This window comes from Eleutherodactylus coqui, chromosome 13 (assembly GCF_035609145.1).
Source record: "Eleutherodactylus coqui strain aEleCoq1 chromosome 13, aEleCoq1.hap1, whole genome shotgun sequence".
Lineage (NCBI taxonomy): Eukaryota > Metazoa > Chordata > Amphibia > Anura > Eleutherodactylidae > Eleutherodactylus > Eleutherodactylus coqui.
In genome coordinates this window covers 48370365-48382984 of record NC_089849.1, presented here as the reverse complement: position 1 = coordinate 48382984, position 12620 = coordinate 48370365, and the positions used below count along the sequence as shown (strand labels likewise).

Sequence of the window (12620 nt, the reverse complement as noted above, 5' to 3'; positions counted from 1 at the left end):
AGAGCAGGCTGGAGATGTGAAAATCCACTGCATGACTATATTTCACTGCAGATTTTTTTCACTGTTAGTAAAGGGGATTTTTAAAACTCCCTTCACTTCCATTGTACTGTACATCGCTGCAGAAGTTTGGCTCGCCTTCCCCAGCAATTCCACGAACTCATCCTTATTCTCTGGAACTTTGCATAAAAATGATTGCAGCCGTCTAACTGGCATGTCCCCAGACAGGATCTGCTCATTATCTCTCATGCAAAGGCTCTGCACACACCCAAACTTAAGCAACCCCACTATGTTTCAATGGTCAGGAATAACCACACCCATATGCTTTACATATTTAAGGCAGAAGGAACTATAAGTTTGGGATGAAAGTTGTGAAAAGTCATTCAGCACTGATCTACCTTCACTACAACATCAGCTGAGAACTAGCATCAAGATGGCAGCAGGTATGTTTACTGAGTTTTTATATACCTTATGGTCTTTTAAGGTAGGATTTTTCATTCAATTAGTCAGTAACTTTATTTGTCTTTTGACAACTTATTTTATGTATAAAAATGGGCAAGGGCACTTCAATATTAAGGTTGCTCTCATCTCTGTGTAGTAGCCAGTGCTCACTGAAATCCATAAGACCCCAGCCTGCAATTACAAGTGTAGCTCCCAATGAGTTCATGCAAGCTGCACTTGCAATTACAACTGGCAGCCACTACACAGAGGTTGGAGCAGCGGCTTCTGCTCTGACCCAGGTCTATGCTGGAGGCTTGCATAATACCATCTTAATATTTGCAAACTTAGGCTACTTGCACACGGGTGTTTTTTTTTTTTTTTTGTTTTTTTAATTTGTGCCTGAGATTCCAGATGCAGCTTGGATTGGACAGCACTCAGACATCCTTTGTTTACCATTTAATAGGATATACAGCAATTTTTTAAAATTTATTTATAAGACTATTCATCTAAGCTAAAAAGTAACCCATGTACATGCACCCATTTAAATGAATGTGTGCTGTTTGTTTTTAGGGGGGGGGGGGGGGGGGGTTAGACTGATCTGAAAATTTTACCAAAACCACTTTTGTGTATGTACCTTTACTTAAATGTCAGGAATATTCTGCAGTGTCAGATGAACCCTTCCAGCAGTGTAGGACTAGATATAGCTTTCTTGTTGTGGGGGTTTTCACGCCCGGCCGATAGTGTCCCTCTCTGCAGGGGGAGGAGGCTGGAAGAGTCAGGAGCAGTGCAGTGACCTCCCACCCACCCCCCTGTCCGCCCCCCTGTCCGCCCCTCGGCACTATTTGCAATGGGAGGGGCAGGGCTAAGTTCTGCAACTTGGCTCTGCCCCTTCCCGCCCCCTTCCATTGCAAATAGTGGCGAGGGGCGGGAGCCAGTACACTGCTCCCGCCTCTTCCAGCCCCCCCCCCCCCCCCTGTAGAAAGGGGCACCGTATATCGGCCAGGTGTGAAAACCTGGCCGATATACGGTCGTCTGAATAAGCCCTACGCCTGTGTGAATGAGTCCTTAGTACTGCTGATTGTGTTGTAGAATTCCACAGCTGCAGATTTGGGTGCATCCTAATTTCAGCCAGTGTGAAAGATCCCTTAAGTGTTCACTAGCTTTAGCCCTTTCTCGCATTAGTATATGCTACTGCATGTTACATTTTGAGCGTGTAATATGCAGTATCAATCTCTCAAAGATTTTCAATTGTGCCGCTCACATGATATGTGTGAAAAAAAGTTCAGTTTTGTTTTTTTTTTTTTGGTTTCCCCCCCCCCCCCCCACCAAAAATATGCGTGTTGCATGCACATACATGCCAAGATGGTATAGGGGCATTGGTGAGGCACGGTTTTGTTTTTTCTTGTGTGTACAAACACGCTGGAGCAGGTGCAATACACAGGTAGAACTGCATTTCAGTTTCACAAACGTGGTATATTTGCGCAACCAAGATGTGCTTAACCCGTGTGAGGGAGCCCTTAGTTTGCCTAAAACTACATGGCCATTAACAATGAACAGCTAGTAAGTGCTGCTACATGGAATTGTACCCTTAAGGCCTCCTTCCCATGAACGGATTTCCGCCGCGTAATTCGCGGCGAAAATCCGCTGCGTTGCCCGCAGCTATTAGGTTCTATTGAACCTAATAGCACAATGCTCACGATGCGTAATTCCACCGCGGAATTACGCACCGCGATTTCTCCCGTCCTCACCCGCAGCATGCTCTATTTTCTGCGGGTGAGGACGGGCTGTACGCACTGACGGCTTCCATTGCAGTCAATGGAAGCCGTCCATTCACGCTATCTCCCGCTGTAACCAGCGGGAGATAGCGTGAAAAAACGCTTTCCCGCCCACCGCCGAGCGTCATGACGCCAAATGACGCGGTCCGGCCGCGTCACGTGACACGGCCGGCCGTGCACGTGACACGGCTGGTGACGCGAGGGCGGTGGGCGGTGACGGGCGGTGACGCGCGGCGGTGGGCGGGGAAGCGATTTCACGCTATCTCCCGCAGGTAAGTATAGGGGCTCTGGGGGGCGCCGTGACGGGCTTCACAGCGTAATATTACGCGGCGGAGCCCGTCACGCTCGTGGGAAGGAGGCCTAAGGCCTGCTTCACGCGATTTTTGTAGCAATGCTACAAATCTCATGTATGTGAAGCCCATGCTTTCCTATCGGTTACTTCACACATGCCATGTTTTGTAGCATGCGACATCCCAACACAAAAACCTCACGGGTCCGGCAATATGCCCGTGAGTTTTGCTGCCCATGTTTCCCTATGAAGCCTTTCTCTCTGTTGCACTGCACAAAAACGCAGTTTTCGTGCAGTGCAATGCAACTTTGACAGTAGGAAATCCTACTGTCATAGCAATAACGTAAGCCCTAACTGCAGGCAAAAATAAAAAAAATACACATCACCTCTCCCGCGCTGTCAGCCCGGCCGCATCTTCTCCCCTGGTCCCCGGCACTGATCAGCATCTTCTCTTCTGGCCAGGGATTCACAGCCAGAGACACTTGGCCAATCACAGCCAGTGCTCGATGAATAGCTGTGACTGAAGCCATTAAGGGCTGCCCACGAGATTCATTTTTCTAGTGTCGTACTCAATATTTTAATGGTATGGACTAAAAGGCTGGAATAAGCTGTAACTCTATAAAACACCTTGAAATGTGTTTTGTTAATTTGGCATTATAAAATAAACTCAAGGAAGCAAATTTATAATCTGTGTATTTGCATGTGTTTTTTTATTTTTTTATTTTTTTTTTTAGTAGGTCGCACCTTAGGGTGGCTTCACACGAGCGTGTTTTGCGCGTACATGGGGGCGCACCTACATACAAGCAAAAAACACGTGTGTATGCAGCTGCGTGCATTGTTTTCAATGGAGCTGCAGCTGCTGCCAGCGGCTCTATTGAAAACAATGCTCTGCCGGAACCCCTGAATTGTTTTTCAGGGAAGGGCTTTACGTATAAGCCCTTCTCTGAAAAAGCAACATTTTGGTGTTTAAAAAAAAAAAGTGTACCCTCAGCTGCTGCCGTGTCCCCCATGGGGATGAACACATCTGTCGCATGCGGCAGATGTTTCATTCACCCCTGCTAGTTAAAAGAATTCCCTGCTGCTACATCAGTGCTACAGAGTCGGGGACAGCATGAAGAGTCGCCACTGAACTCCAGCAGACGTCAATGGATTTCAGGGAAGGGCTTCATGAGCCCTTCCCTGAAAATCCATTTAAAATAGTTAAAAAAATAAATACTCACCTGCCTTCAGCTGCTGTGGCTCAGCCGCGACTTCTGGCTCTGTAGTTCTGAGCCATCAGCAATCGGGGATTTAAAATCCCCACCTGCTGGTAGCTCTGATTGTAATTGGCTGAAGCACTCAGCCAATCACAATCAGAGCTACCAGCAGGCGGGGATTTTGAATCTCCGGTTGCTGATGGCTCAGAACTACAGAGCTGTGGACAGCGCTAGAAGTCGCGGCTGAGCCACGGCAGCTGAAGGCAGGTGAGTATGTGGTTTTTGTTTTGTTTTGTTTTTACACTACTTTTGTTGGATTTTCAGGGAAGGGCTTCTGTTTAAAGCCCTGCCCTGAAATCCAATGACGGGGATGCCAGCAGCACAATGCTCTACCGCAGCTGACATGTGACTGCTGCGGTAGATAACTGAAGAATTCAGATGTAGCAGCAGGGAATTCTTTTAACTAGCAAAGGAAACATCTGCCGCACGTGGCGAGGTAAGTAAATTCTTTTTTTTTTTTTTTTTTTTTTTTTTTTTTACACTAAAATGTTTCTTTTTCAGGGTAGGGCTTATATGTAAAGCCCTTCCCTGAAAAAGAATGCAGGGGTGTTGGTGGAGCATTGTTTTCAATGGAGCTGCCGGCAGCAGCCGCGGCTCCATTGAAAACAATGCTTACATTTCCAATGGTGTACACATGTCCTATCTTTGCAGGCACACACCTGCAAAGTACAGACCATGTGCACACACCATAGGGAATGCAATTTTGCAAATACAAGTGTGTTTTCGTGCGTACGCACAAAAAACACGCTTGTGTGAAGCCACCCTCATTCACAGCTTTATGGTCCATATCATGGGTTTTAGGTTCAGTACGTCCACCCTGAAGGGATGAATGTAACCTGCATTGGCTGCACATGCTACTTCATGTATAAATTTGACCTCCACTCCTGGTTAAAGATACGATTTGAATTATGGATTTTTGATAGTATCCACCTCTCACGAAGAGCTTCACTCCTTTTTTTTTTTTTACCTGCTGTCATCTATCCTCAATGTTTTAATGTCAGTCTGTCCTTTAAGTAGGTAACTTGAGCAAAAGTATCTGGTTATTACAGTTATCTAACTCTATCTAGAAAGATTTGATTAACTTTGGGTGGAGATGACCTCTGTGTAGATATTATAATTTATGGATCTGTGACAAGAAGTTTACTCAATACCCAGTCTATAAAAACCACACCTTGCTTCTTTCTAGCTGCCAAATTGATTACTTGAGTAGAATATTGTGAAACAAGTCCTAATTATAGAGGTGCAGAAGTATCGAGAGTGAAAGTTTTAACGGGGTTTTCTCACGACTTACAATTACTTCATAACCACTTTGTCCATCCTGGTTGCTGCTGAACAGAACATGACTGCTGCAGCCAATCACTGGCCACAGCAGTGACCTTGTATAGCCAGTGATTGGCTGCAGCAGTCATGTGTCCTGTTTATCAGCAACCAGGAAGGACAGAGGGGCTGTGAGGCAACCTAAGTGGTGGTAAAACCCCTCTAAATTATGCAATTTACTTTAATCAGCCATGGGTGTTGGGTTTAACACGCATTCATAGACTTGTAGTGCTTTCAGTGTGGAATTATTCTGCAAGATGCCTCCAAAGACATATAGTGTTGTGGTTTGTTTGTTTTGTTTTATCTGCTCCTGCAAATTTCTGCTCCATAGTCCACATGTACGAGATGTGGATTTTCTACACTCGAGCAGTGATGTGCATGTCCTGAGGCTCATTCTGCCCTAGGAACCGTATGCCATTTATGTTTCTGACTAAGTGCAAAGCTTCAGCATTGCTATGTTATCATTGGTGTATGCAGCTGCCAACTGTTTTGGTGCACTAAAAAGTAATCCCTGGTTGGTCCAGGTCTTGGAATCCAGTGCTTCAAGCTTGATCGGTTTATGTGGATCTCGTACACAAATGCAGTGCAGCGCCTGCAATCTGTTTGCGAACTAAATAAAAAATGGCTAGATTTTAACTGTCAAGTATCAGTTGAGTTAATAGGAATAGAGATGAGCGAACGTGCTCGTTTAGGACAATTACTCGATCGAGCATCGCTTTTTTTTTCAAGTAATTGTCCTAAACTATAACCTTTACAGTGCCATCCATTGGAAGGCAGCATTCCGACAAGTCAATGTCAGACCTAACAAGCCTTATAAGAATGACTGGAAATACAAGCCAAAGCCCAAATCTTATCCAGCAGAAAAGGAGACCCATTTACAGACAGCCTATTTTTACGGTATTTGCCCCTCAGGACTGTGCAGAAGGTTGCTGGGTGAGAGGCGTATGCTGTGGGTCAGGAAAGGGTATGGTTTTTCCTTAGGGAGAGCACCTTTTTTGGTGAGGAGACTTAATGGTCATTCAAGCTCCTGAGTAATTTAAGCAAATGCGAAGAGGAAATACTGCCTTTACGACAGTCACCCAATCCTTAAATGGGTGCTAGTCTAATGTATCGTGCTCTAGTTAACTTTGTTTGTTTGAGGAGCCATAACATTTGCTTCTTAACTTCCAGGCCTGGAAATGACCGGAGTGGACTTGCAGCGTGCAGCAAATTCTAACGCTCACAGAACCATGTATTATGAAACCACAAATTCCAACGATGTGATTGCCAGGAGAGGTCAGGACATTAAGATGATCTTCTCGTTCAACAAACCTGTTCGGCCTGCAGATAGCCTCACCATCATTGTTGAGACGGGTAAGATTGACAGAGGGTTGACTCCCCCTGATGCTGATTGGCCGCCAGATTCCTGCTCATCAGGCTCACAGGTCCTGGTAGCCAGTCAGAACTTGTGCGCCTGAGTGTCGGGGAAAGCGGTGGCGTTGAGAGAGGTGCAGCTGCTACAGGAGCCAGGTGAGCAGTACAACACACTGGCCTCACTCCCGGCGGCAGTCCTGTTCCACCTCAGCTCCTTGCTGTCACACAGCATTTTACTGGGCCCACCGCTGCCACCAGTCATCTCCCAACTCTGCTCCTCCCCCTCTCACTCTCCCTTTTACTGGTGCTGTTGCCGCTGGCTGTCTTCTCCCACCTGCGGTCCCCGCTGTAAATGTTATTACTGGGGGAGTTAATGAGGTAAATATTACTACTGGGGCATCAAAAGCGGTTGCCGTGACTGCTGGGACCACAATAATTACTACCAAGGCCACTGTGGGGGGGGGGGGGGGAGTCACCTTTACTACCGGGCCGCCAAGATGACCGCCACTGACATGAGGTGCAGAATTTAATTCCACAGTGTTAAATTTAGATATAATGTGTATCAATAGCCCACCCAGCGCTCTTCCCTGTTTTTTTTGTTTTTTTTTCGTAAACCGGCCGTCCTTCTTATAACGATGGAGGTAAAATCATGTTGTAATAAGCCACACCATAGCCACACTCCTAACCACACCCCATTTTGGTAAAGGTGCTGCGCCATAAAAAAAAACTTCCCAGAGGTGCCCCTAGGTTGGAAAGGTTGGGAAATGCTGGTGTAGATGCTTCACTTCCTAATTATGGTTATCTGAATTGTGTAACAAGACCATGCTGAGATATGAGGTTGAAAATTTAGCTTAATTCCAAGTGTTAACTGGTTTCTCTAAGCCGTGTTTCACAACTCGTGCTGTCATTGGGCTATGGACATGCGAGTTTAATTCCTGGTGCTCTTAAATTAGCCTTAACTAGAGTGATTCTAAGTGGAGTAAAATGAGAAAAGACATTCCGCCATCTTTCAGTGCGTCTTGCTTCTATGGCACACAAACTGCAACAAAAATGACATAACATTATTCTATGGGTCAGTACGATTACTACAATACCAAATTGTATAGTATTTCTTTTGCTGTAGTACTTGAATTTTTTTCATTAAGTCCCAGAAGCCTCTGGTGGTAACCACTATGCTCTAGATGAGAAGATATAGGCAGTCGATGCAACGGGGGACCTCCTGAGGTTCAAAATGGCTCCTGACATAGTTCTAGATACCAAAAAGAAAAAAATCACCCATTTTCTTCAAAGCATTAGTAGGAATGTGTGGAGGGGGGGGGGGTGGAGGAGAACCTAGTAAATGATCTAGTTTTATATACTTATTTGCAGTTCAGTTTATACTCCTTGTGTATAAAGGGGGTAAAAAAAAACAGATCTTATGTATGCCATTTTCATAATAAAATGCTTTGCAACTTTTGACAGGTCCCAAGCCATCTACAACCAATAATTCAAAGGCTACGATGGTGGTCTCCAATTCTGGGAGTAAAACTGCTTGGAGTGCAGCCCGTGGAAGCAGCAGTGGCAACTCTGTGCCGGTAACACTCTACATTCCAGTGACTGCAATTGTTGGTGACTACAAGATGACGTTAAAGACCACCAGTGGAGGGAAAAACTTGTCTTTTAATGTGGGACGTTTGTATGTGCTGTGTAACGCATGGGCAACAGGTACATGTGCTGAAAATTGTGTTTGTTTTTTTTTTTTTCTTTTTAAATGAGCCTGATATAGGGTTTTAGTGAGACTGAATGTGATGTGAAACGTAAGGGTGCGATACCTGTCTGAGAAATTTGAAATGATGTTGTAGGTGCAAACCTGCAGTCTATTGTGCAAGTGTGAGTTTTATAAGAAATGCATCACTACTAGAGATGAGCGAGCGTACTCGGGAAAAGCACTACTCGCTCAAGTAATTTGCTTTATCCGAGTATCGCTGTGCTCGGGTCTGAAGATTCGGGTGCCGCTGCGGCTGACAGGTGAGTCGCAGCGGGGAGCAGGGGAGAGCGGGCGGGAGAGAGGGAGAGAGAGATCTCCCCGCTCTCCCCTGCAGCTCCCCGCTCCGTGCCAGCACCCGAATCTTCAGGGACGAGCACAGCGATACTCGGATAAAGCAAATTACTCGAGCGAGTAGTACTTTTCCGAGTACGCTCGCTCATCTCTAATCACTACACTTCCCTTTTTTTTTTTTTTTCCCACATGGGTTTTTTGAGTGGTGTGTCTTGCAAAGCAGAAAACTTGCACCATATAATTGCCCATGTCAATGCACCCTTAGAGATGGTCTACAAGGACATTGAACAACCATATGTTTCTGTAGTCCTAAATTGCTTGCTGTAAGATTTAGCTACTCCAACTTTAGTCCTAGGGGATGTGATGAACCTATTCGTTAATGCCTGTGGTTTATCACACATAGAACAGCGTCCCACATACAAAAATGCTTGAGTCCCCCATTGTAGTCAATGGGGTTCGTTACTTGAGTAGAGCTCTCGAATTTTACAAAAAGCTCAACTTGAATAACACGGACCTGAGCATCTGGGTGCTCGCTCACCATTATCAAAAATGCACTTCTCATTAACACCTCCCACCAGGTATGTTGGCCAGGGCCCAACACATAGATATCTAATCAATGCCATTGTAGGTCAATTTTGGTCTATTTGGACACCCTTAGGCCGGCTTCACATGGACACATTTGCACACAATATGCAGAGAATAGAACCCATTGATTTCACTGGATTGGTACACGTGTTTGTATTTTGTAAATGCATTTCGGTTACACAAAAAAGCAGCATCCTTTATTTTCCTGCGCATTTGCTCACCAGAGGTCCCCATAAGTCAATGGGATGTGCGCAATACTCAAGGACATGCATAATGCCCTGAGTAGTTCCTTTGGAAAAACCCATCTGGAACGCATTAAACTAAACTGGCCACTTCAACCAGTGCATCTTTGTTTACTGCATGCAAATAAAAATGCCCTGCAGGTAGGAAAAGTACAGTAAAACACGCCAATGCATGCACAAAGGCCTAATTCAGTGCGCAAACATGCTGCACTGAAGCAAATGCCACGTGAAGCTGGCCTTGGGCTGTAGTTATACGGGAAACTCATGCAAATTCTGTCCAGTATGATGTGGGCAGAACTAGCCAGGGGGGGGGGGGGGGGAACAATTTTTAATGGGTTTATACACGTGTGCGAATTCCCCTCTTGCGCCAAAAGCCTGACGTAGAAAATTTGCAGCATGCCCTATTGAGCAACTCTTCAAGAATCACTCACTATTTCCTATAGGTGTGTGAATACCTTGCATGCCAGTGCAATGCATATAGATAGGCTTTTTACGTGTTAGTTTTTTTTTTTTCGTGTCTAATAGTTAAATTAGAAAATCTATGTACAGGGATGTGTCTTAAAGCTGAAACTCGTTGCAGGTTTTCAAATTCAATATTGGTCCAGATTTCTCAGTCTGGTATTGCACTCACCTGTGTAACTATAGCAGGACTATCCTTATCAGATTGTCCACTTAGTCAATGTGGAGCAGGGATTATAAAGTTACCTTAGCAATGACCCTCTAAGTGCAGCCTCTCACTGCTTTTGCATCCCAGGGTCATGTGACCCGAAGAGTGCCACATTCAGTGTTTGCAACAGGACATCCTGCCACAATCATGTGCTCTTAACGGCTTGCCGTGCCACTCAGCGAAAAAGACAAATGCATTGCCTGCTCCTTTCTACAACGCAGGCACACTGCATGCCATGGCTGTAGGAGGACTCCATCAGCTCTCATTCCATTTAGGTGGTGGGGCAAGCAGTTGAGAAGCTCGTATGATCAACATAGAATGCTTGCTACAGGATACCCATATGCTGCAGTCTTTGGTTCCCATGAGCCTGGGATACAATAGGGGCTGTGCCAAGTTATACACCCACCCATTCACACCATAGGGGAAAACTGTACAACGGTAGGAGTTCAACGGTTAGGAAACCAAACTATTCTGAGAACAGGGTTCCTGTTGGTCTCCAAGTGAATGAAGTAGAAGTCACGCAGACCCACTGCCTCTCCATTCACCTCAATGACAATACCTGAGATTGCCAAAACACTTGAACTCTAATCTCTGGTGCAGTCACTGAAGTGAACGGAGCAGCGGCACACCTGCATGACCTCTGCTTCACTTAGGACCCTTGTTCTCAGGCTCGTGGGATCTTGGCAGTTGTACCCCCATAGTTTTATTAAAAGTACAACCCCTTAAGATCAGTTGCATTCATACTGGTTGCCAGTAGGTTCAGAAGTCCATATCGTCACAGCTAGGACAGTATGTTTATAGAGGGCAGAAGCTCACAAGTCAAACTTGAATAAATGATGGCCTATGATAGATTCTGGTACTCTTGAGTAACGATAGATACTTTTACCTGCACTGTATAAAACCTACTTCATCCATCTGTAGTACACTCCATGCACTCTGACTTGCAGATTCATGAATTTTTATTTTAGATGATCAAGTTTACATGGCTAATGAAGCCCAAAGGCAAGAGTATGTGCTTAATGATACTGGGACATACTGGTTTGGAGGCCGGGATAACTTTAGCAGTAGCGCATGGGCCTTTGGTCAGGTAAGCAGAACGCTGCAACACTTATTGCAACTTCAACTCTAATAATGTAGGTAGAGGATACTAGATGTACTGTCACCCAAACCAATGAAGACTCCATACTATAGCCTTGTATAAGTGGCACAATATTACTTTCATGTTCTCATGTGTAACTCTCACACCACTCATCAGCTATGTCTGTGCACTAAAAGGTCAGCTAATCTGTTCCAGTAGAGGGTTATAATATCTGCAGTTCTTTTCTGCTGTCTCTGCTAGTTTTTGGGTCCTATTTTGTCCTCCAAAAGGCTGCAACAAATCTCCAAATACCTAATGCACATTGTGCACTGATCACTGATTGGCCAGTGCTGATCAAGTGGGCAGGAATAGTGCATTGGAGGTCTACTACTGCCAATGTACAGTGGGGGGGAATTGGGAATTCTGAAAAATATCAGCCATCTTGAACATCTGAAAATGGGACCTGGAATTGGTGTTTTTGGAAGAAGGGCAGAGAAGAACTGCAACATACCCCCTTCCCATCCGGGCCTGGAACAGAATCTTGTTCCAAAATGCTTTTAAAATCTACTTCCTCTTATAGTCTCTAGAAATATGTAATGTTTGCTATGGAGAAACTTATCAATAGTAGGGTGCATTGCACTAAACTACTCATAATGGTGCACCCTGCTATGTATGTTGGACACATTTCTTTTGTCATGGCTGGCATATGTGGTTTATAGCAATATTTGCATAAAAAATCAGTTCATTTTGTTTGTCTACTTGGTGGTTTTATTTATTTTTTTCCTTTCTAATTTCAGTTTGATAAGGGCATCCTGGACGCTTGCTGTACCATGTTGACTAAGAGTTCAGTCCATGCATCGAATGTATCGAAAGATATTTCTTACAGAAGTGACTCCCTCCATTTAGCGAGAGCGCTGTCTGCTATGGTGAGAACTGGAGTTTCTGGATTTTTTTTTTTTTTTTTTCCTTTGTATAGGATGAGGCCACTTAATTGACTCTCAAAATTATCTTAAAAGGTGAACAGCAATGATGACAAAGGGGTGATTGTAGGGAACTGGAGTGGGAACTACAAAGGAGGAGTGGTTCCCACGCAATGGAATGGAAGTGCTGCAATCCTCCGCCAGTGGATGAAGAGTGGACCAGTCAAATTTGGGCAGTGCTGGGTATATGGAGGAGTACTCTGCACAGGTCAGTTATTACTGGGGAAATGCTTCATACATACAGATTTTTCTATGTCCCCTTGCTCAGTCTGTCATCTTTGCTCCGCTGAGGATCCCTGGTGTGGTGAGCAGCTGCTTTTGAAGTTGCTGCATCTAATCTGATGTTGGAGATTGTGAACAAGTAACGAGTACGTGTGACCACTTTGGAATATTTATTGAGGTACACATGGGTAGGCTTTTCAATACAAGCAACTGGGGGCGCTGTTCTAGCATTATTCTGGAAATATTTGGCATGTAAATATTTAAAATTGCACAGGCTTTTCTTTTTTGTACACTTATGGTCTGGACTTAACCCCCTAGTGACCAAGCCTGTTTGCGCCTTAATGACCAGGCCAAATTTTGCAAATCTGACATGTGCCACT

At 44.9% G+C, this 12620-nt stretch overlaps 1 protein-coding gene across 2 annotated transcripts in view; it reads left to right on the top strand.

Annotated features, from left to right (window-relative positions):
• The first annotated feature begins 284 nt into the window (after positions 1-284).
• LOC136587888 (protein-glutamine gamma-glutamyltransferase E-like) overlaps positions 285-12620 on the top strand; it is a 35913-nt gene continuing 23577 nt past the window's right edge. For both annotated transcript variants that reach the window (XM_066586696.1, XM_066586695.1), the window contains exons 1-6: positions 285-440; positions 6246-6428; positions 7890-8132; positions 10929-11047; positions 11836-11964; positions 12055-12226. In XM_066586696.1, coding sequence (XP_066442793.1) covers positions 431-440; positions 6246-6428; positions 7890-8132; positions 10929-11047; positions 11836-11964; positions 12055-12226 — 856 coding nt within the window. In that variant the 5' untranslated portion in view covers positions 285-430. The remainder of the gene's footprint in view (positions 441-6245; positions 6429-7889; positions 8133-10928; positions 11048-11835; positions 11965-12054; positions 12227-12620) is intronic.